The 25167-nt window shown below is 41.8% G+C and overlaps 1 protein-coding gene across 1 annotated transcript; it reads right to left on the reverse strand.

Annotated features, from left to right (window-relative positions):
- Positions 1-1897: 1897 nt before the first annotated feature.
- Positions 1898-22787, reverse strand: MRAP2 (melanocortin 2 receptor accessory protein 2). The gene is made up of 7 exons (XM_071443735.1): positions 22104-22787; positions 17061-17155; positions 15476-16404; positions 13458-13562; positions 12906-13055; positions 7572-7671; positions 1898-3120 (listed from the first exon to the last, which is right to left on the reverse strand). Exons 5-7 carry the CDS (start codon positions 13030-13032, stop codon positions 2769-2771), a joined length of 579 nt encoding a protein of 192 aa, XP_071299836.1. The 5' UTR covers positions 13033-13055; positions 13458-13562; positions 15476-16404; positions 17061-17155; positions 22104-22787; the 3' UTR covers positions 1898-2768.
- Positions 22788-25167: the final 2380 nt, after the last annotated feature.

Here is a 25167-nt window from a genome sequence, read left to right on the forward strand (position 1 = left end):
CCATCTGCATTATTTGGAAACTTCAGAGAATTTTTTCCCCCCAAGGGCGTGTGGAGCAGTGGAACAGACTGCCCAGGGCTGCAGTGGAGTCACCATCCCTAGAGGCTTTTAAAAGCCTTGTGGCACAGGGTGAGATGATTGAGATGGGGACTTGGCAGTGCTGAGTTAATGGTTGGACTTTATGATCTTAAAGGTTTGTTTCCAACCTAAATGATCTATGAAATGTAGTTTTAAATGGCTTAAAAATACCTTTCATTTCTCTGTTGCAAAGGACATGGATTCCACATAGATTTGCCCTTCCTTCAAGCAGCATTGCTGTTTTCAAGCACAGCAAAGGAAAAAATAAAATAAAAGGAATAGTTCAACCATCCAGAAATCAGCTATAAAAACCCCATTTAGTACAAGTCCCACAACATGTTAGCAAGAACAATATTGAGCTTCAAAGTTTAACCATCAGATAGCTGATAGTTATTGAGGTGCCTCAGCAGGAAGTAGTGCCATATTCTACATCAGAGACAGATTTCCCAAATTTAGGAAAAGGAAAGTCCACACTTACAGCCTTCATAGTTGCAGTTATGTACTTCCTGTGAAACAAGGCCTTTTCTGCACTGGAGACATTTTACTGGAGCTGTGCTGATTCAGAACTGGATTCATTTCAGTCTTAGGGAACTATTTTCAGCAATAACCTGCTAGTCTTAAAGAGTCTCTGCTTTGTTTTAAGTGTAATCCTGTTGCTTTAAACACTAGCAAGTCCTGCAAAAATCAAATTTGAAAACAGGAAATTGTGCTGTGAGTGGTGTGTAATAAGGGCACAGGACATTAAAACAAAAAACATTTCCTTGTACTCTTCCTACACAATTTGTATTCCTTAAATGCTCAACCCATTCACTCTTTCCTATTTGTAAGGTGAAGAAGGGATGAATTAATCAGCATTTTAGTGGCTGAAGAATGTATCAGCAGGTCTCTAATCTGGAACACAGATGTGTTGGATACAAAGCATGTTAATTTCAAGAAAATTCAGTTAGGCATGTGTCGCAGACATCTTTTTATGAAAATCTTTTCTTAGGATTTTTTCTTCCTGAGAAGCTGAGAGGCTCCAGGAACAAAATGTAAACAGTGGTTATCTGCTGCTGTGGAATGCAACAGGTGCATCTGTGATTGGTCTCGTGTGGATGTTTGGATTTAGTGACCAGTCACAGCAGAGCTGGCTCTCTGTCTCTGTCTGAGCCAGCTGCCTTTGTTATCATTCATTCCATTCTGTTCTATTCTTAGCTTAGCTAGCCTTCTGAGATGAAACCTTTCCTTCTATTCCTTTTAGTATAGTTATATATATATATATATAGTTATATATATCATAAAATAATAAATCAAGCCTTCTGAAACATGGAGTCACCATTCTCATCTCTTCCCTCATCCAAGAACTCCATGAACACCATCACAGGCATGTCCAGAATCCACTCCTTTCATTTCAGTTAAGAACTTCCTGCAGAGCATACTTGAAATCCAGCAAAGGGTTTGAACCTGGTACCTCTGCCTCTTATATGCTTGCCCTAAAGCCATTCAGTCATTTGAAGAAAGCTGAAATACAATTTTAAGTACTCTCAAAAAAAAAACTTAATTCCATCTCTAAAAAAAATAAAGATTGAAAACTATACATATTCAAATCCTTACCAAATCTTTCACTAGAGAACAGGTGGGGTTGCAACACTAGCCCAGCTGAGGACAAAAAGAAGATGGAGCAAGCCCAGCCTAGCTGTACTTTTGGAGTTGGTCCTCCCAGCTCAAAGCCTGCTAGCACTTCAGTGGCCAACAAATAAATTACCTTTTATAAGGCAAAAAGCATAGGAAGGTTCAGCCTGTTAGCAACACATTACACCAGCTTAACATACCACCACCATTTGCATGTAGTAACTTTATTGGCAGAAGAAAAATAGGTTTTTTCTTATTTCCTGTGATTTAGCTACTGAATCCTGTAATTACTGAACTGGGAGTTCACATCAGCAACTAGCAGGAAGAAAAAAAGAAAGAAAAGAGTCAAATCACAGTTTGTGTTTAGAATTTGTGGGCAGCTGCTGAGGTGTCACTCTGAAGTATAATTACAGGCACCAATTTGTTTTTACTCAGCAGCAGGTGGTGATAGCATTTTGTAAACACTGTAACCAAACAATTTCACTTGCAAGGTATTCCCTCTGGAAGCTTTGTAAATTGGGTTTAACTTGCACCCAAAAGCAGTTAGGGATCAGAAACTGAAGTTAGTCCCAAGCAGGTATTTATTGTGGTGCTCAGCTTCAGGCATCCTTATTGGGAGCAGCAGAATCTACAGAACATCCCCAGGGGCTGTTTATTCCTGTCTTCTTTGAGATTTACACTTTGCTTGGCCAATGAATTTTCACAGACCTCCCAATGCCAGGCTCAGCCTTCACAGTCCTTGTAAATTATTATCCTTCAGAAGCTGGTCATAAGTGGTTGTTTAAAAATGAAGAACAGTGCAAGAAACAAACAAAAAAAAAATCAAAAATAATACTGGGCAGAAGTTTTAGACCACAGAAGGCATCAGAATAAAGCATTCAGTGTCTTACTTCTTGTCTAAACTGAGTTCTATCAGTACAGCCAGTCTTACATACAATAAAAAGCACAGGTCTGAAATGCTTTCTGTCAAAAGAGCAGGAGGCCAAGAAAGGCTTCAAACTGGACAATAATGGGGATGTTTACCTTAAAAGGACTTTTCAGTCAAGGATCCAATGTTAAGATTGCATAACCAGTTTGCTTTATAAAATGATTGGTGGCTCTGAGATGAGGAGATCATCCTCACCTAATGAAGAGTTCTGCTCAGTGTTCACAAAGTTAGGAATGTTAAATTTTGTAAGACAATGTAGGTCTTCCTCAAACATTCCACTGCTCTTGGGAACCTCCTGGAAGTGGGTATTACTCTCCAGACTTGGACCTTTCTGGCTCTCTTTTTCTTTGTTCATATGGTCCACTTCATTAATGCAGAAATGGAAAAGAGACTGGGATTCTTCAGCCATTTGCTGAGAAAAGACCCTCTCAGACTCCAAAGGTCTTCCAAATTCTGCCACAAAGCTGTTCATGTGAAATCTTTTTTCAGAAAGTTCTGCATTGCTATAGAGGAAAAAGAAAAATGCAGTAAACACAAAAGTAGAACTATTTGAGTTCTAATCAACTAGTTTGGTTTCAGGAACCATTATGATCAGGAGAAAAGGAAACCAAACAGTTTATCTACCACAGACTTTTAAAGCCAGCACTATTTATTATTTTCAGCTGAAGCAATTTTAAGTCTTCATTTGTCATGACAATTTTCCATGGGAATAAGTTAATGCCAGGACTCTTAAATGGCACTTCTAGTAATCAGTAGACTGTAACAATCACCTCACTGAATGAGTTTATAGACACTCTTGATTTCAAGAAGTAACAATTGTTTTAAATGGCTCATAAGAACAGTTTGAGAAAAGTCCTTGATAGACAAAATGTTTCTGAGGCACAGGCAGCTCTGCTCTCACTGAGGGCATTGAGTGCTTGCTTGTCCAGACATCAAACCATCTTTCCCACTGACTTCAATCAATGACATTCAGATTTCCAAATTAGGAGAGCTGGAACTAAAGACTGCTTTAGACACTCTCAGTCTTAACAATCCCAGCAGCCAGGAAGGATAGTTTAACATGTTTTTTAGGCAGTTTTCTTTATAAATCTTAGCTCAAACCAGCACCAATCTGCATGGACTCATGCAGGTGCCATTTGCAGCTGGGGGTGAGAAGAGCTCAAGCTAGACAGCAGTTCTACAGATTCATTCTTTGTCAGGCTGAATTTATATGCTATCATCACAAAATGCAAGTTATTTGCATTTAGAAGGCAGTAGAGGTATTCAGAGAATGAGCAATGAAACATGTTCTCAGAATTATGAATTTTTTTAAGAACTAATATGTCATACTGTTTACATCTGGAGATGTAGCAAATGATGCTGGAGTCAGATAATTGGACACCTAAAGGTCCACCCAGCACTGAAGAGTTTTTCAGTGAAATTTCATTTCCTCAAGCCTGCAGCAGGAGATAAGTGCCTCAGATGACACCTTCAGAAATCCACCCACTGAAATTTTCACAGGATACCTACCATTAGTCTTTCAGGCACAGTTAAAGATCCCTGCTTCTCAAAAGCTGATTTACTTCCATTACATGATGGGGGGATTCTGTCCTCCCAATATCACTTCCACTAGCCTAGAAATCAGAGCAGTTCTCTAGTTTGTCAAAACTGTATCAGCTCACTCAGCATTTCAAAGTGAACCAGGTAGAAGAATAATGTTCAATTGATGTAAGACTGACCAGTAACCAAGTAATAATCTACTGTATACATAGCAGGGGCAAACAGCCTGGAATAATTCTGAACTGACAACTGACATTTATGTATTTAGAATGCAGTAAAAAGCACCACTCTGAGTTTAAGTTTCATATATAATTTGGCAAATTGCCTGTGTTGTGGCACAGGCAGTAGAAGTGGAAAATAAGCACAGAAAGAAGGACAAGCACTGTAAGGCCAGGAAGAAGTGACTGCAGAAGAAAGTTTAAAATTAATCCACTGCAGGAGTAGAATTATTTCACAGGTGTGGAAAGTGCTTTGTAATCCAGTGAAGTGTGAAGGAGCAAAGGCTGACCATGCAAAGGGGCACACAAGACAGGCAATGACAACCTAATCTTAATGGAGGATGCAAATGAATTTTACAATGCCCCAGAATATTAAGGATCTATGATGAAGCCTAAACCTGTGCTCATGAGCAGGGAACACATGATCTAATATATAGTGATATTTTTGGATTTCAAAATTCACAAACACCATCTTTGAATTTCAGAGTGGAATTCTATTACATTTTTTTAAAAATGTAGACTAGAAACTAGCATAGTCTTGCTCATTACAATCTGCAATAATTTCTCAGCAGCTATCTTTTCAGCCCACTCAAGAAAAGCAGCCTCAAAAACCCCAGGTTTACTTAAACAAGATAACTGATTTCTTAAAAAAAAAAAAGTTATCTAACATTTACTGCTTTGAGATTACACCAGGCATTATTTTGTACAAATAGGTTGCATGATCTCTTGCATTTGTTGCACAAATGTGCTCTAAAGGATGTGTTCAAATGCAGAAACAAATATGGCATGCTTTCCTCTCCTAGTGATGAATAAGAGCATTTTTTGGAAATTCAGATATTGCCAAATTTTTTTTTCAGTTGCACAAGCTAATGTTCCACATACTCATACATGCAAGGAAACAAAAGATAAATGCAACAGACATAATTTCCCTAACTGATTACATTTCTTCCAGTCCCCATCCATACCCTGTCCATTCTGGTTTGAGAATGTACCTAATTCTGAACATCTTGTGTAATTTTGAAAAGTACATCCTGTCATGGCCTTTTATATGTAGCCAAGAAAAGCATACTACTAGGGAAAAAAAAAAATTCAGAGTATTCTACTTTGGATCCATCCATCTGACCCCAGAAACACTTAATCTCTCACATTAATGGTACTTTAAAGAGCAGCCAAATAGCCCTCCTGAAGTCAGGGACCTGGGAATCCTGTTAACATCTATTTTCTATTTTCTAGGAGGGCTCAAGGCAGACCACTAATGAAACACCAAGCCATGAACAATCCAGTCATGCATGGAAATAGAAGATGCAGGCAAACCAAAACAAGTGGTTTTACAGGTAGCTGTTCTCCAGTTTTTATATACATGTATCAAAAATAAGAGAACCCAACTGTATTCACTGCCCTTAGCATATTCCCAGAGGATGCATGTTCAGTACCATGAGAATTTCATTACCAAATGTCAAAAAAACTGCTCAAATTTGTTAAAGGTGCCAGCTCAGCATGCATGACAAGTGGGCAAGCACTTGTCAGGCACACAGCTCCCAAAGCTGCAAAGAGATCTATAACAAATATAAAAAGGAATAATTGGTCTCGCTCCAGCAACTGAAGAAAAATTATAATTAGGTGTAGAACAGAAGGGATTTCTGGAAGTCTCAAGAAAAGCAAGTCTGAATTTGGATTACATTATCTGGATGTAGAAGATGACCAAAGGTGGACATTTCACAAACTCTCAAGGACACTGTTCTGAGAAAATTGATGAAAAAAGCAGAAAAAAGTGGGAGATATCAAGCAGGCCTCTGCTACATGAAAGTAAATTTTTACAAGTGTAAAAATTTTTGGCAAATATCCATATTAAATTCTCTCTATATATGTATTTTTAACTTCATCACTTTTTCCCCTCTCAAATTGTCCACATGGGATCCAGACTCATGCTCAGCTAATAAATGAGATCTTTGTGAAAAGGAGGCAGCACACCAACAATTACAGGGATTTTGAATCTGTTTGGGAGCAATGTCTGGCTACTTCATAACAATCTGTAGAGGAAGGAAAAATACCAGCACATCAGTTCTGGTAAGCTGGATTCTTCTGAATCCAGAAGATATAAATATATATATATATATTTATAAATAGGATTTATATATATTATCTATATCTATATATAATATATATTATTATATATTTTATATATTATTTATATATAAATATATATAATATATATTATATATTTTATATATATTATTTATATATCCTATTTTTATATATATATATATAAATAGGAGCTCCTGAAGTTTTGCTCCTATTTTCTTCTCACAGGAGCAAAACTTCAGGAGCACAGCAGAGGCACAGGATGCACATCAGCCATCTCTAACATGGCCCTGTCTCTGGGGATGTGCTGTTACACAGAGTTCCAGAGCCAGTTTACATGTGATTAAATAGCAAAGGGGCTCCAGGAGGCAGAGACAGGCTGCTTTAGGAAATGATAAGCACCAGCAATTGCCTTTTACAATCATCTTCTCATCATTGCTACCTGCCTGCAAGCAATCTCACACTCCAGAGAGGCTTTTTATTTCCACTTCATGGCACACAAGCCTGCGAGGAGATGTGGGTTCAAACTTTCTCAGAGGAAGGGACACTGACAGCCTGCATCCTCTGCAAATGCAGATAAACCACTGAGGAAAGGCATGGTCTGCACAGACTTATCAGCCAAAAAGAATAAAAAACTGAGGACTTTCAAGGGACCCTGGGTTTAAAGAAATGTTGAGTTGGTCTCTACTTCAGCATCTATTGCAGTTTCTCAGCAGAAACACTCGGTCTCAGGGGTTAAGGGAAGATTTTGCAAACACTGCCCAAATCTATCTTTGGACTTGAACAAACAAACATTTGGAAACCAACCAAATTCAACATCAGCACTGCATTTTATCTCTACCTACTCTGTTGATATTCACAGTATCACTCCATGAAAACTTGAGCCTACTTAGAACCATCCCACTAAGGGCACCTGTTTGGCAGCCTACCCAAAACATCCTTTTAGAATGAAAACACTAAAATTTCCTGAAATGAAGACAGGCTGCACTGTTTCATAAGAACAGACTATAACAAGATGGTACAGTGTCAGCACTGCCACTGCTTGTCTGGGGGCTGCAAGAGCCCAGGTGTGCCACTAAGCAGGCAGGATTTGTTACCCCCATTTTCAGACTCACTCTTGATGTGGTGCTCCTGTCTTCGTCAGCAGGGTCAGGACAAAAAACATGAAGATGACAAAAACTGCAAGACCAACCCAAAATCCAATCACAATGGAATCTGGTGAAAGAAAAAGAAAAAAAGGAAACAAGATGATCAATATTTTACTGGCACTTGCAAAAAGCTGCCTTCTACAGGCAGCATGAGTGCAAACCCAAAACAATTTGCAGCTTATTTCTGGGTGACAAAGGGATAATCAAATTTATCTTTATTTTTAAACAGAAAGCTGCCATTGAAAATCTCATTTCAGTACTAAATTTTACTGATATCTAGACAACTCAGACAGTAGATAACAGAGGGAAGACAATTCTCTTGGTAAGTAAAATAATAGGAGCTCCCTGTGTGATGCCAGGCCCATTTCCAAGCATTGCTTTGGAACTTCAGTGCTAGAACTAGGAAGAGAGGATTATTTGATTTTCCTCAAAATCCTCTGTCTCTGTAGAGCTGAACTCCTGCTATTTTAAGTTATTTCTGCCCCAGACCATTAAGTTTCTGGATTTAGATAGATTTCTTTGACAAAATATGTTTAGGAAGACCTTTTAGTGGCAAAACAGAGGGTTCTGCAAGAAACAGAACCATAGATAAAACTATTTGCTACTTCAATAAATATCAATAACCAACAGATACCAGATGTTTTTGAAAAAATTTCAATTTGGGTGTCCAACTTAAGTACAGAAAACTGAAACACAGTGTCAAAGGAGCACAACAGATTTAGACAAAAAAGTCAAACCAGCAGTTAATCAATAGCAAAACCAGTGCAATAGCCAAATATAGCAGCCATTGGGAAGAGCATGGCCTTTTGCCTGGGTGCTTAAACTCCATCTACTCTTCTCATTTATAGCAAATGGACCATAGGCAATTTGCCAGCACTACCAAAAACAAATCTATGTCCACTTACAACTTCAAGGTAGGTCCACAGCTGCTCCAAGCTGTTCAGAGTTTCCAGGAATTTGATTTATAGAGGTTCAAGTGGAACAAAGATATTTCCAGACACAATCAACTGATTAGCACGGACCAAAGTTACAGAGCACCAACACTCAATATTACCTGGCCCAGGACCCATCAGCACTGTTTTTTTTTTCACCTGTCATTTCAGTTAGTTATTCTTTACTTATGCAAGTATTCAAAACTTCCACTGTAGACGTTCAAAAACAGTAACACACAAGCATTCAGGAGGGAAGGCTTGGTCAGGAATCCTTTCTACCCTTACCTCTCATGACACCACCACTACCAAGCCTCAGAGATCCCCACTGGCTGTAATGTCTCACCCAGTGCAGCAGGCACAGCACGAAACTGTTGAATTTCCTACAGGACTAATTAAAGACACTGAAAAAACAAGGAATCAGCTATCCTACCTGGTGCTTGGCCCCAGCTGTAATCATGCTCCCACTGTGAAATATCTTCCATGCTAAGAGGCAGATGTGGAAACTAGAAATCAACTCAAACCATTCTCTATTTTTTCTGCAAAGTCAGAATGCCTGCTGCAACTTGAGATTTTCTCCCTGAGAAAATACTTTATCACAATGAAGTCTCTCCTTAATCCCTTTCTTAGGTAGCTAAGGAGGCTAAGTTTCAAGTCTCCCACTGCAATATTTATTCCACCTCTCCTATGCCATATCTTCCCCCCTCAATACCTGTGTAAAATAACTGGAATGTGGTTTGAGTATACATCTCTGTGATGGAGAGGGAGGAGATTTTAATACCCCTTTCTGCTTAAAGCATTCTGCCATGAGCTTTTTTCTGTAATTCCATATATTATGTGCACTAAATTACTTTCAGAATCATTCTGTACGCACAGCCTGTATTCACTGGTTAAAGATGTACCTTACCTTCCTAATACAAAATAGCTGATCATATTGGACTTGGTAGTACCTGAAGATTTAATCTAAAAATAAGTACCGCCTTAAAAAAAAATACCATTTAAGCATTTATAGCTACAAGTACCTTCCAGTTAGTCAGACATGCTTGGATGGTATGCAGCTGCATTAATAACCAGAATGGAAAATGCAATCACGATGATTAAAAAAGTATGCACATAGATTATATCAATCAAGCTGAAAAACTTAACTAAAAGGAAAAAAAAAAAAAAAAAAAAAAGAAAATCAAGGCTCCAGTAAACTACTGCTCCCCACAAAAATCACACCTGCTATTGTGTGCTGAATAACAAGACTGTTTTTTGGTTGGTTTGGTGCCCCTGCTCCCAACAGAATTCTTAAGTTTACTGAGCCTTATGCTACACCTTCCTTGCTTTATTGTGCCTCCTGACACACCTCCAACCCTCTGCTGTATAAATTACATTGTTTGAATTCATTTAAAATTCAAGCAGCTATCCTGAGTTCTCTTCAATATTTTATTTAGGTCTCAGTCACTTCAGTGGAAATTATTCAAACCAACTAAATTCTAAACACTTACTCAAGATTACCAGGACATAACCCAACTTTTGTTCAACAAATATGGTACCAAGAACATTTATGCTGCCCAAAGTTACAAGCAGATATTCATAGGATACTTTTACATTATCAAGTTGCAGTTTTGACTTTCCTTTTCTTCATAATACAGATTCATAACATCTTGGCAGCAGTTCCAATCCTCTGATCATTGCTGCCTATTTTTCCTCCCACTAGCATAACTAACATACTGAGGCTCCTCATTTTCAAAGGCACAAAATGTGATTCTGTTCTTATCTCTGCCAGTCACAAGTATCTCCTGGCTATCTTTGTCTATTTACTTTCTAAAGCTTCAATGTATAAGATATCTGGTTCCTCCTTTTCCAGATTTTTTTATTTCTAGTTCCTGCCTTTGTTCTCATCTTATTGCAGGAGTTCCATACTGTTGTCTCCTTATCACAAAAGTTTCATACCTTCTTGGTGTTTCTCATGGGCAGCTCCTCAGAGCACTGACTCTATTCTTCACAAAGCAGCCAGCTAACTCCAGTTCCCTCTTTTACAGCGCTCTTCTTCTCATTGGTTACAGCTGTGGCCTGGTAAAGTCAGGCCTGTTCCTAATCTTTGATAATTGGTCCAGCTGCAACTCCTTAGGGGTAAGATTACTTTCTACGCTATCTTTATTTTCTTATATTCTATCCCACTACATGCCTTCACTTCTTTTCCAACAGAACAACAGAACATACTTTTTGCCTTTTTTTTTCCTTTTGCAGTCATATATTTGAAACATCACTGTGGCATCTTTTTTTTTTTTTTGTGTGTGTGTGTAGAAGATTATTTTGCCAATCCTTTTTCTCACGGGTCACTTTGAATACATTTTTCTCTGCTTTCAGAAAACAGGCTTCTGAATTTCTTTATATTTAAATCAAATCACATATACTGGAGTCCATTCCCTGTTGAGCTTTCCAACATAAGTTACAAGCATTCATTGACACCTTTTCTTTGTAAGTATTCAAGGTCTCCCTCCTCATACAAGCCTTGTTTAATCTCCTGTCCTTCTCCCCAGTTTAGGATTTCAGAGAAGTTCATGTCTGATCACATTGCCTCCACATTTCACAACAATCTCAGCTCAGCTGGCAGCAGCTGGAACAAGAACACACCACGTCAAGAAGTATCATCCCATACACAGCACAGACTATTCCTTTAGTAGATTAAACTCTGCCCTCTGGAGAATGCATGCAACAACAGTGAAGGAAACAGAGCCAACTCCAATCTATCAGTTAAAGCAAACAAAGAAACAAACAAAAACTAAAGAAAATCCACCCTAACTAGAAGGGACTGCCTAGATCACCGATTCAAGTACTACCAATGACATCTTTTATCAAGCTCCACCTGAAAAGCAGTTGTTACTTCTGTGCCATTCCCTAAGACTTGTTCAGGACCTCCTGCTCTATGAACAGTAGACAGGGAAGCTCAGCTGCCATGCTCAGCATGGCAATAACTTTGGTGGCAATTCAAGACCTGACTTGCAGCTGTGCCTTCTGCAATCCAGAGGCAGATGTCATTTATACCTTTTTGTCCCATCATGCTGTTTGAGACACTGAGCTGAAAAGAAGATGTGTACATAACATTTCAGCTGATCTTTGCAATCAGGTTTAACCTCTGATTAAGTGGAAGAATGGAAAATAAATTAAAAACATAATGAAAGCTAGCCCACATTTTTCAATTACCTATCACTTGTAAAAATACAGACAGTAATCAGCAGACTTTTTTGAGGGAAAAAAAATAGATTCTACTCTCTTGTTCTTTCAGAAGTGTTAGTAATTTCAACAAGTTTCTTGTGTCCCTTGCAGAGCCTCTCCAAGACCCTGTGACTGTGTAGAGGGAAGGGAGCTCAGCCTTTCTGGGCTGCTGTTTGCCAGTGCAGGCTCTACTTTTTCCCAATCTGAATGCTCATTGGGACAAATGAGACAAAGTATGAAATCCATCCTGGACCAATGCTCCAGCACTGGATGGGAACCCTTCCCCCCCAGAACTTTGAAGTCTGGGAATCAAATCCTTTCAGGGTGTATCTACCTCAGAAAGAAAGAAACAGGATGGGGATTTTTTCTCTTCTGCAAAGTGCTTACAAGACCCATCAGGTAATTGAGTCGGTTTCTGTTACTTTTTTCTCCCCTCTTTTATTGTTTGTCCCTCACAATCATCTCCTCTAAAATGGAAGATTATCAAATCCATTGTCTACTTTTAAAAAAATGTTGGTCCAGCTGTACTAGCTTGTCCTAGTTCAACCTTCTCCAAGTTCCAATCCACAGTTCTCATCTTTCTGGTACCTATCCTCAATTTTTTGCTTCTACTGTAAAACAACTCCAGGATTAACAGAAGTGAATTTAGCACACTCCTCCTATGAAGAAAGTACCAATGGCAAGTTTGTTCATAAGGAAAAAATTCTTCTCTTATTTTCAAGCTTCTAAAAACCAAAAATTTATTTTCTTTTAGGAAACCAAACACAGGTAATACAGTAAGGCTCCCCACCACTGCCTTTTTACCATTAACAGAAACAAATACAAACAAATAGAACCAAAACAAAGCAACACTGATCTTAACAAGTAGTCACCAGAAGCAGCAGTGTACCTGTATTTGTTGTTGTTAACTTTTCCTGGCAGTGAGATATTCCTCAGTATTGACAAATTCCTACCACAGCCAATAAATCCATGGTTCTCTCATGCACAAGTCAGCAAAAGGATACAGAATAATAAACAATAATGATGATCTAATAAATAGAGGGATACTGCTAATTGCAGAGAATCCTAGGAATTAGGAGAGAAATGGTTTTGTACAATATTCAGTCACAAGTGAAGAACAGGAACACAGGAAGCTGAGCTGCATGAAGTGTGTCTCCACTGAACTTACACTTATGAGCCTTCAGGCCTTCAAATGACACTGGTCCATACTCATAGTACTCGTAGTCCCAGGTGTAATCAGAGTTAGACAAGGCTTGCTGGGAGGTCCTGTTAGAGATCAGCCTCAGGGCAGACATCTTGCACCTCAGCAAATACAGACCTGTGGATATGAAATGTGTTAATGGAGACTACAACACCTAGCACAGCTTTTGGGGTTCTGTTCTTTCTCATCTATTGGGTCACTTCCCACCCCTGCTCCCAAGAGCAGCCACTGCCTCTTCAGACAAGGCTATCCCATCCCCTCCCATTCCTTCCCCTAATTGCACACACAGACTCTGGGGCCCAGGGAAAGGCAACCAAGATGTTTAGGGAGCTGAAGCACAAAGGGTTTGTTCAGCCTGGAGAAGAGACAGCTGCAGGGAGACCTCAGTGCTGTTTTCACTTAGAGGGTGCAGAGATGCTGCTGCCAGGCTCTTCTCAGAGGTGCACAGTAAGAGGACAAGAAGGAATGGACAAAAATTGGGCGACGAGAAATTAATATTAGATAAAAGGAAAAGCTTACCTGATCTAGTCAAACATGCTTGGAGTAGGAGGTTGGACCAGATGACCACCAGGGGTCCCTTCCAACCTAAATTTCTCTATGCTGATAAAGGGGCTCAATATGCCACTACAGAAGGAAAAGAAAACAGGAGTGATTTCCCTCACAGATTAGTAAAAAGCTGCAAAGCAATACTGAGCATCATGAAATTATCTTGATAGATATTTCTGTCATTACCACCATTCTGTACTGGAGCCTTGCATTTTGCAGAGTAATTTTTTTCAGAATATGAGACAGTTTTATGCACACCAAAAGAAAGCACATCTCTGCACAAAACATGTGCTGCAGTAGCTGGAGTCAAGAAACCCAAATTAAAACATATTTCAAAATACTTTTTGTGAGAGCAAGCTGAGCTTTGGGTAATTCTGGATTCAATTAAAACCCAGCAGGATTGACTAATGCTTCATGAGCTAGGAGAGCCATTGTAAAGAACAAAAAATCAGGCACAAAATAAGAAACACTTTCACTCAGGTACTATGAACAGCATTTCAAATTTGTAAAATAGTTCTTTCTGCAGCTGTTTTACCATGACCAAACGCTGGCAGTAATGCCTCAAAGCAATTTTAAATAAGTAGCATGCCTGAAAAAGTAAACTTCACACTTAAATACAATGTTCAGAACTTTAAACACATGCCAAAAAACTTGACTGGCAAGTTATAAATCTTTTAAAACAATAAATGGATCTATTTTTCAACCCAAACCGATTGAGTTTTCAGAATGAGCAACCTGACAGCAGGAAAGGTGAATGGGTGAGCTGGGGAGAGAAGTGACCAACCCCATTCTTGGATCAGGATAAGAAGCTTCACCACATTATCCTCACCCTCCCCTTAGCTATTTAGAAAGCCTCCAGCATTAATAAATAGCCTGAAGCACAGAGGAGAAGGAGAAAAACCATGGATATCATTGACAGTGCAGTACATGGCTGAGGATGTTTTCCATCTTGTACTTCCAACCCTTTCAAAATGGACAGAGAGGAAGAGGTAAGTCTAACTAAAAGTGCCTGTGTTGCCAGTAAAGTTCCTCCTTGGCTTTCCCATTTCTTCAAACTAAAGAGAGAATGCCTGATTAAGCTTTAGACAGAAGCTTTCTTATTTTAATCAACTAAAGCAACTGCTGCCTCTAGGAGAAGGAAGTGGCACAGAGAAGACCCTAGGATCCCTGTCCTGGTTTGTTCCCATCTCAGCTCTGTCAATTGTTTATTACAAGACTCTGTGTTTTGTTTTCAGGGTTCCCACCATCTTTTAGCCCCTTCTCCTCAATGTTTTGTTGATGACATGTCTCTTGAAAACATTGATTAGTCCTGTTTAAAGGCTGGTTTTCTTTTTTATAACTTTCCAATGAAGCATTTAATTTCAATATTCCTCACATGGCATCAATAATGGCCATTGTCTCCTCCCTCCTTTTAGTATTGCAGAAAGAGCTGAAATCCACTTGTAGAAAACTTCAGAATAGAGTATGGGAACAATCTGAATAATGTTGTTTCTTCCACTTTAAGTGTTTCTTCCCACCTCAAAGCAGATGGGATTCACTGGGCCACAGGCAGAGCTTTCTCCCACTCTAGTCTCTAGTGTCCATTTATGATTTATGGGGAGGATAGCCACTTCCAGGACACAAAGAATCTGTGTCCTAATAGATTAGGATTAGAAGCTCCAGCCTTTCACCACTGACTGCATGCATGTGGAGACTTGCTTTCACTGTAGAAAAGCCACTGTCAGAGGCAGAGGTGCTAACAAAAACCTGAGTCACCAGCTCTCTGGCTAATCTGTGCTTTGAAGGACATATAAATATGCTTCTAAATCAACCAGCAGAGCTAAGCATAAACAATGCTTCAAACCAACTTTCAGCCCACTTGTAAGCTTTGTCTGTCTGAATACCTCCAAAAACTCAGCCTCAACCATGTGAAAAGCTTTTACTCTACTTAAAAAGCCAGTCTGGCATGGTGGTACAAGGACCAGCACAGTGGAAGAAGTTGCTATTTAGACCCTGTATCTCCTGGGAAGAGCAAGGCAGGCTGAGCTGGCAGAGTAGCAGCCTGTCAGGTGCATCTGCCTGGCTGCAGCAGGTCATGCAGGGATTCAGGTAAGAGGTAGGAGCTTCTAAGAAGGAATTCCTCCAGGAGATGCTCTCAAACACTCTTCTGTCAGATACAGAGAGCCATGATTCATCCCACAGCTCTGGAGCTTCACAGTGACCTCCTCTAACTGACTTGGCTGAGGGTTTTTCTGGAAGGTACAGGAGTCTTCTGAGGCAAACATGAAAGCCTCTCTATTGATTTTGATGTGTATGGATGCAGCCAGGCTTTCCTCACTCCAGCTCTCTTCTTTCAGGAGCAAGTCAGGAACAAAAAGCTTCACTTTGATTATTTGAGAAACCCCAAGGCAGGGCTTGTGTTCAGTGCTGCCAAGCAGAAATTTAGGCAGGTCTGCATCCTAAAAAGGGCAAGTGCTCAGGGCTTTCTTCTGAAGCATTGGGCTGCTCTCTGCAGATAAAAGTAACCGGATGTTCCCCATGGAGACCCAACTGCAACTCTTGGAGTTGAATTATGCCTTCATGAGAACTTGTTTATCATGTGTATGAAAGTCTGTAAGGTCTCAGCTGGCCTGACAGCTGCCAGTGGCACCTGGGCAAGCAAGTCTGTCTGTCTGTGTTTGCGTAAATCCCGTGCCCTTGAACAGCAGCAGCAGGATATCAAACTCCGTGCAGCTGGACTGTTTTCTCCAATCTGAACGTCACTGATACATTGCATGAGGCTCTCAGCCATTCACCTTTCAAAATGAAAGCAGAACTGAACACACACCACATTTGCAACACAACTTCATGGCTTCCACCACTGAGACCACAAAGGCATATCTGGTTTTGTGTATGTCTGAAACTGTCCCTGTAACCAGCAGCAAGTCCCTCCGAAGCTGACCTGCATGCACAGAAAGAAAACCATGTGGATTGTTAATGTACTCTTTGCTTCTGGAGCAAGAGAAACTACCAGTATGGTAGACACACAGAGCTTGGTGAATTTTCAGTCACAAACTACATCTATTTTCCACATACTTCTGCTCTGCTTAGTGCCACAGATTCTAAGAACTCAGTGGATTTCAAAAGAACAAATGAACAAACCATTGCCCGCTTGCAAACTCTGAAGATCCCAAGGCCCAGACAGGGGGAAAATGAAGGAACATTTCAAACTGTGGGAAGTCCCAGGCTGAGAAAGCTTAGCACTACACTCTGGTGCATCAGCTAGGCAGTACAGTTAACCCAAAAGTTGTAGGCTATGAGAAATTAACAACTCAGGCTGTTCCCATATCTTTGTTCTCATACCAGCACCAGTATTGTGCATGAGGGAAAAGGGAGTCAGCCACCCCCACATTCCTTTTTACTCCATCCCAAAGACTAGGAGGTGAAGTCACAGAAAAAAAAACAAAGGAGAAAACCAACCACAAACTTATTTACACTGCTGCACTGCCTCAGCTGAAAAGCAATCCAGACCCCATCTTTCTACAACCCTAGCACGTGGCTTTGAACAAGCTGTGCTCCTCCCAAGCACAGACAGGAAAGTCTGCAGGAAATACTCACCTCAGGGTCCTTGCTTCTTGCTAATTCTCAATAGCCTAGGTGGGCAGGGTTTGAGTTCAAATCGGTGATCTTTTCAGGGGAATACGCAATTCCACCTGCAATAAAAGAGAAGAAAGCAAGCGATAAAAATGAGTTAAATTTAGGGGGGAAAAAAAAAGAAGAAAGATATCTGAAAACTGACTTTACAATTAAAAATCAATCATGAATGCCAACTCTGATACCTAGGTCTTTTCTTGGAGAAAAAAGAAAGTACAATGTTAACCATGGTTATGTTTGTTACTGATGTTCACAAACAGCAATATCTGAACTGTTGCACTAAAGTAACAAGAATAATGTTGGATTCAGCACAAAAGGAGTTTATAACAGTGGAAAGGAAAAAAGCTGGTTTAGTCACTGCTTAAACTGTGAACTAAGGATGAGGGGTTACAGTTAGAGACATCTTTGCCTCACACCACCATATTACACATCATATAAAATGCATTTTATTATCCTATAACTGTGCAATGTAAACTCCAACAACAAACTTCTCTTATGCACTCCACACCATTATATACAATTTGCTTGCTAACTGTAGAGTTGCTGTTTGTACCTACTTAAAAAGTGATGACATTATGACTTCAAAGTGAAATTTAATAAAGGTTAAAGAGATTTGCCAACTATTTTCCTATAGACAATATAAGGAAATTATAATAATAAGTCCAACTCAGTAGATGTCACCTAGAAGTTAAGGCAGAAACTAATATGAAATGATACCATACTATGAGTTCACTGACAACTGTGTGGTTCTAAAAATGAATAAAGCAAATATTACACAAGCCCACTCATTAGCCTTGTCTGAGAAGGCAGATGAATTATACCTAACATGGTATCACAGAACAACTGCATCCCTCTTTCTCTTAAAATTTTCAGGCCTGCACTGACAGTAAAGGGACATGGAACTGCTAGTAGGGAGCTGCTGGGACTTGTTCCCAAAACACACACTGAAGCTTAGCTTAACTCCAGTACCAAAAGCTTTAGATACTGCAGCCAGTCTTAAGAGACAGCATTTTCTAAAAGTATTAAAGATTAGCCATAATTCCATTCATTTCCTGCATCTAGGGCAGGATTACACCAACAGTACTGAGCCTATTTTCCTCTCCCCACGAAAAGCCAACCTCCTCTTAGATGTGCAGGTATGGCAGCCTCAAACCCAAGTTCCCTCAAGACCAACAAGACCAGAAGAAGCCCTACCAGTAAGCATTAAAGTACAGACCCCTTTTCAGTCCTATAATGTTATAAATGCTGACATCAATAGTATATATACATATATTCAACACTTCCCAAGAGAAAGGCTGCCTTCCCCTTAGCTATTTATAATAATGCCTATTTTAACCTTTCTCACTGCCATTTTTTAACCTCTCAGGCTGATTTGTTGAAAACCCTGAAGTGAAAGAGCCCTGGCATATCTACTAATGAGGTAAGATTAAACTGTAAAGCAAGTTTTAATAAATGTTTATTTTTATTAGCTTTATTCTCACAGAAAGCTCTGTGCTGAGATGGGGTTGAATTCCTGAATTCCTTCTAGTTCTGAATTCCTTTCTAGTCTGAAGTCTGTCAATCCAATACCTTATTCTGAGCAGAGAGAAAGGAAAGCTCTCTCCATCTGCTCTTACTGATCAGTACACTGCAGGTCAATTGGAATGGCTCCATCAGAATATGACCTACCTGTAAGAGTTGCTTTTAAAATACCTCCTATTTCTGGTACCATGTAAGAACCTATTAAAAAAAAAAACCAAAAACAAAAAGTCTCACAGTCTCTACAGAAGGGACAGAACAAACACTGCTATTTTTTAATAACTAAAAGATGGTATTCCATTTGAAAGCAAAAAAAAAAAAAAACTCACTGAGAAATTATTTCAATGCAGAGGGTTACCAAACTAGGCTGACTCAAATTGCCTAGTCTGCAAGCCATGAAGAAACCCTGGAAGCACAGTGTTCTGTGTAGCCAGAAAACCCAACGAGCCCAAGAACAGAGGCACCCAGGTGTGCTTCAACAACCCCACCTACACCAACCATTAGTGACAGGGGCAGACTGAAGGCAGGAACTACCCTTGTGTGATTCCTGGGAAACTCAGCAGCCATTAACAGCTAAAACTGCCTGGGCTCCCTCGGTGTCAGAGACCCAGGGATGCCTGGGGATGCCCCCAGGGCTGCTGCTGCTGCAGCACAGGCAGCCCAACCAGCCTGCAGTGTGCCAGGCTTGGGTTCAATGCTGCTGCACAGCCCAGACAATGGATGAGGGCCATCAGGCCTCATTTCATAGCTCTGTTTTGGCTTTGCATCTGTGAAGAAGTCACCACAGAGACTGACAAGCAGAGTGGAAGCCAATGACAGTTTCCTCTCTCCCATTACAAAATAATTCCCTAATCTTCACACAGCACTCATCTGGTCTGAAGCACAGGACACAATACGCTTCCCACAGCACTTCTTCACTTCTCAAAGTTTTTCCTGCAAATATAGTTCTGTTCCCAGCCTCTGCTGAAGCCAGAGCAAGATAAACCAGGTGGCAGGGATGAAAAAAGCCCAAACAACACAGGTATGATAGACCATTTATCAGAGCTACTCCCACACTCGGGTACGTCACAGCTGGGGTTTGACACTGCTGTGGTGGAAAAATCTTCAGCTTGTTCTTTCATCCACACAGGGCCTGGAAGCTATAATCTCTCAGATGCAAAATAACACATGAGCTTTGTAATTTGAATCATATATTATATTTCATCAAGAAGTAATAAAACAAAATTATAGAGATTTTCTTTAAAATGTCCACACCTACATGACAAATATTTTCTTAACTTTTGTAGTTATCCTACAACATAATGCAGAAATATTTTCTTAATTGGTTCAGTGACAATTTTAAGCACTCGCTGAAATGGAGCTGTTCATCCAAAGTCAAACAGGTCTGGGATTGTTTCAAACAAGAATTGGGGGATTTTTTCCCCCCTGTCTTTAAGTCTTCTCTCCAGCACTGCTGAAGAAGAAAACAATTTATTGTGGTGCCTCAAATACAAGTTTCTCCTCAGGTAAATCAGACAGCAGTACACAACTCACAGGCACACGTCTGAATTTTCCCATTCTTATCCCTGCCATGTCTCTGTGTTATAAATAAGTAACTAGATGCCAAGAAAACATCACTGAACCAATACAACCACAACCCACTGCAGTGAGTACACAGAATAAAGCCTTCATTTTTTTTGTCATAAGATTTGTGGTATAATTTTGCCAGTAAGTGCTGCTGTTATAGGTACAAAGACTTTAAATTTGATTTAAACTCTTGAACAAGCTGCAAGTGTATCATCTGTGTTTCACTCAAAACCTTTTCCATGACAAAGTGTACATGGGAGACCAAGGAAAGAGTAGGTAGTAAATTATTTTGTCCAGTTATTAATATTCTGGGGTTTTTTTCCTTAAAAAAAAATCTTGCAATGCTTGATTGATTTTATATATACTTGGTTGTGATTGTGACTCCCAGAATGTCTCATTATTTTGACAAGAATGGAGCCAGGCTGTCCTTAGTCAATGGAGACCTGCCATTCCCCTGGCATTCTTCCAGGCATTTACTCCTGTGGACAAAATTATCTTGACTCTCTGCTTAAGAACCTGAATAGAAAGCCACAAATGGACAAGAACAACAACCAGAATTGGGGACTATTACCTTACTATCTCTGAGCAGAAACCAAAATATCTGTTTGTTTCCACAGCGGTCACATAAATCTGCGCCCCTGTGTGCACAGCCTCTGGCAAAGTTCTGATGAGAGGAACAGACCAAAACAGGGAGACACTCCAAGACAGAGCAGTGGGCTGGGAAACACACCTGGAAATAGAAGTGCCTCAGTGCTCCCTCCAAGAGCCCAACCAGCCCTGCTGGGGCAGTGTGAGGCAGCATTGCCACTGCTGTCCCATCTCTCTATGAGCTACGCCTGTCACAGAAGTGCCAAACTTGTGGTGTGTCTACACTTCCAGTCACTGTCCAGCTTTATGAGCCAAACAAGGTTGTATGGCAGGATGAAAAGGCAAATGTCAGGGAACAGGGACTGCTCAGAGAGAAGTTTTGAGAGCTTGTCACTGAGGTGATTGTTCCCAGCAAAGAAAGAATGGCAGACAGGTCAAGAGAGAGCCCTGAACTTACACACCAGTCACTGTCAACAGAGGCTGAGGCCAGAGGAAGAAAGCACTGAGATGACAACTGTTAGATTGTTAAAGGAAAAGGAAGGGAGGGAGGGGGCAGGGGGAAAGTATGAGAACCAACAGACTAGGGAAGAGCGCACAGAGAAAGGGAAGAAGGCAAGACAGAGCAGGAGAAATAATCTAAGGCTGTATTGAGGAGAGATGTTCATCCCTTCAGTCTGAAAGCACAAAGGAAGAGAGATGTTACCTGGAGGGGGAAAAAAAAGGCAAAAAAACCCACAATAAACACGCAACAAACTTATCTTGGAGGTTTCTTTCCCCAACCATATTTTTTCAAACGTTTTCGGTTCAACTGTTTAATTCATTCAAATGCTCAGCAGTCTGTGGGCTTTTCAGCTGTTCTGCTTTTCAATACAGAAGGAATCACTCCGTTAGAAATTCAGAAAGGAGACACAAGCTTTTCTACAGCTGACGTTCTCCACATCACCCAAATGAACAATGCCACCTCCTGCATCTTATTATTATTATTATTTAAAATGAAAGGAAAAAATTGGCAGAGCGCTTCAGACCTTAAGGCTTGCAGGAGCCGCCTGGTGCCGGCTCGGAACAGCCTCGGGCACCTGTTACCCGCGGGCTGAACTCCAGGCGCTCGGGGCTTCCTGCGCCGCCCAGCCCGGCCGGGAGCACCCACCCCCGGGAAGGGACGGGCAGGGACACGGCGGGGCAGGGACACACGGCGGGGCAGGGACACACGGCGGGGCAGGGACACGGCGGGGCAGGGACACACGGCGGGGCAGGGACACGGCGGGGCAGGGCCGTGCCTGTCTCTGGCCGCTCGCTCACCCCCCGCCCGCAGCGCCGGCCCCTCACCGCGCTTACCCCGTCGGGCACGTCCGCCCGGCCAGATCCCGGAGCGCCGCTTCGTCCCGGCCGAAAGGCGCAGCCCTCCCGGAACGCCCTGGCCCCGGCGAGCCCAGCCGAGCCAGAGCTGCGGGCGGGATGGAGCGCGCAGGATGGAGCAGGGGAGGATGGATGGAGCGGACAGGACGGAACGGGCGGGATGGAGCGGGTGGGCAGGATGGAGCGGGCAGGACGGACCGGGCGGGATGGAGCAGTCAGGCTGGAGCGGGCGGGCAGGATGGAGCGGGCTGGATGGAGCGGGCGGGATGGAGCGGGCAGGATGGAGCGGGCGGGATGGAGCGGGCAGGCTGGAGCGGGCGGGCAGGACGGAGCGGGCGGGATGGAGCGGGCGGGATGCCGCCGTGGGCTCGCTCCTGGCCGAGCCAATGAATCAGCAGCGGGCGCGCTGCCCCGGCCCGCGCGGGCGGCATGGATCGGCCGCGTGACGCTCCCGCTCCAATGGGCAGCGCGGGAGGGAGTGAGGGAGGGAGCGAGGGAGCGGCCCCGGGCGGCCGCAGGTGCGGGCACGGAGCGGGGCCGGAGCCGAGGCGGCCGCGGCCGTCGAGGGGCGGGAGCGGCGAGCTCCAGGCGGAGCAGCGGCTGGGAGCGACACCTGCGTGTCGCTGGCCGGGCCGGAGCTCGCACATCCGAGGGGAAACATCGATTTTGGAGGAGTCGGGATGGCGTCCCCTTCCCCCGTTCCCACCTGGGGGCTGAGCGGCCAGCGCGCTTGCACATGGGGAGTCTGTGAGCGGGAGCTGGGGGGGAGCAGTGAGGGTTGTTTAAGGTGCTGTCTCAGCCGCCAGGAGGTGAAGGGCAGTGCCCTAAATCTTCAGGGATCTGATTCAGGTCTCTGGAACCATAGCACAGGATGGATCCGGTTGGAAGTGAGTCACGCGGTCCAGTCTCTGTTAAAGCTGGGTCATCCCAGAGCACGTTGCACAGGATTGCATCCAGATGGTTCTTGAATATCTCCAGTGAGGGAGACTCCACCACTTCTCTGGGCAATCTGTTCCAGTGCATGGTCACCAGCACAGTAAAGTTCCTCCTCATGTTCAAGCGGAACTTCCTCTGCATCAGTTTCTGCCTGTTGAAGAGCCTGGCTCCATCCTCTTGACATCCCCCTGTAGATGCTTATACACACTGATGAGGTAAACCAATCATCTGAATTTCCAAACCTATGAATTGTTGCTTCTTCAAACAAAGAGACCTTTTGGAATATAATGTCTGTAGCTTGCTCTGACAGACTCGCTGGGGGTTGGTAGGACATCTGGAGATCATCTAGGCTGCTAAGTCATCTTATAAGTCATAGAGTGTTTTGCTCAGGACATGTGTTGGGTCTTCGGTAGCTCCAAAGATGGAGACTCCACAATCTGTCTGAGAAACCCTGATCACCCTCAGTGGAAAAAAAAACCTCATGTTTAATGGAAGTGTCTATAATTCCAATTCATGTCCATTTTTTCTTGTCCTGTCACTGGACACCACTGAGAACAATCCCATTCCATCTGCTTTGCTCCCACCATAGGTCTTCATCCACATCAGTAAGAGCTCCATGAGCCTTCTCTAAGCTAAGGGATCACAAATCCCCTAGTCCATGCTCACACACCCAGGCTTTTCATCATCTTCATGGCTTTTAATCATCTTCATGGAAACCAAGTGTTGTAAGGAACCACATGGCTTCATTTTTCAGTCCAGTGCTAGGAAACAAGTCTGCAACATCACCAATCCAACAAAGCAGCCAGCCCCCTGCAATACCCACCCTTTAATGGTATGGTGGATCTTTGCCAGTGCTCTGAAACTTGTTAGCACTGTCTTCACCTGTTCTTTATAGGCAGGACCTGGGTCTTGGACAACATTGTCCCTCTCCAGCAGGGATCATAAAAGCTACCAATACTGTCATCTTCATCTCAAAACCACAGAACTGATGCTTATGCTAATGATTGTAATCAGAAATGTGAATAAGCACAATGGCAAGTCAGGAACTTCCTATCTCCTGCTATTTGCACTGCTGTTGAAAACACAGAATGACTCAGGCTTTTCCTCATTTTTCTGAACCTTAAAAAATAATTGGCATTCAAATTCTCTCTAAAAAGAAGAAGCCTCAGGTAGCCAATTCTCCACCTCCAACACATCTCTGCTCTGTCCTGTAAGAAAATATTTTAGAGCTTTTATACCAAATGCAAAGAAGCCAAACAAAACCAAACCACAGAATAATGAACAAGAATTGTAGCATTTTTCTAAATATTCTAAATTTTGTTTCTAACAGTTCTTATTAGTGAAAATGCAGAATTAATGACTGTTCAGTAATCGCAATGCAGAGGAGATTATAGCAGAAGAAACACAATATTCTTGCCTGATGAGATGTGGAACTGCAGGTGCACAACTGCAAGTGTAGATAAGGGCACTGCACAATGTTTTTTCCATTCCTCCTGTCATTTAGTTTTCTGACTCTTTATGCTCATCATTACTGTCTCTTCCTCTTAATAGGGACAGCAGTGGGAATTTTTAAAATGCAAAGGAATTCAGCTGTGGGAAGAGGAGAGGTAGCACAGAAATTCATATTGTGGCTGACCAGAATGAGGATGGAGCTTCATCTGCAGCAGCTGCAGCATCAGCCCCGGGTTTAGTGACACACAGCCAGAAACTGCATTTACAATTAGAGCACAAATTCTGCAGAAATTCATTCTACCAGTCCTTTTCACTTCCCAAATCTTTGGATTTGTGTGTAGTTAGCAGCTGTCTGAGGTTTAGCAGACACATAGAAAGCAAAGTAAACAACTCTCACTGCAGCTGATTTAGAACTGACAACAAAGAAAAAAAAGCAACAAAACAACAACAGAACAACAGTCTTGAAAGGAACGTTACTACAGAGTTAAAAGCTTTGAATTCCTTCTAGATCTGTGGTGGTTTAAACAGAAAGAAAGAGAGGAGCTTTCCTGCACCACTTACAACAATTATGACTATGTTATAAGAATAAAGCTGTATGGTTGCATTTGCATGTTAATAAAAATGATATAAAGAAACAAGCTTCTGAATTTTTGTC

The sequence above is a fragment of the Agelaius tricolor genome, unplaced genomic scaffold (genome assembly GCF_023055355.1).
Source record: "Agelaius tricolor isolate 1412-34295 unplaced genomic scaffold, bAgeTri1.0.p SCAF_1, whole genome shotgun sequence".
Taxonomy (NCBI): Eukaryota; Metazoa; Chordata; class Aves; order Passeriformes; family Icteridae; genus Agelaius; species Agelaius tricolor.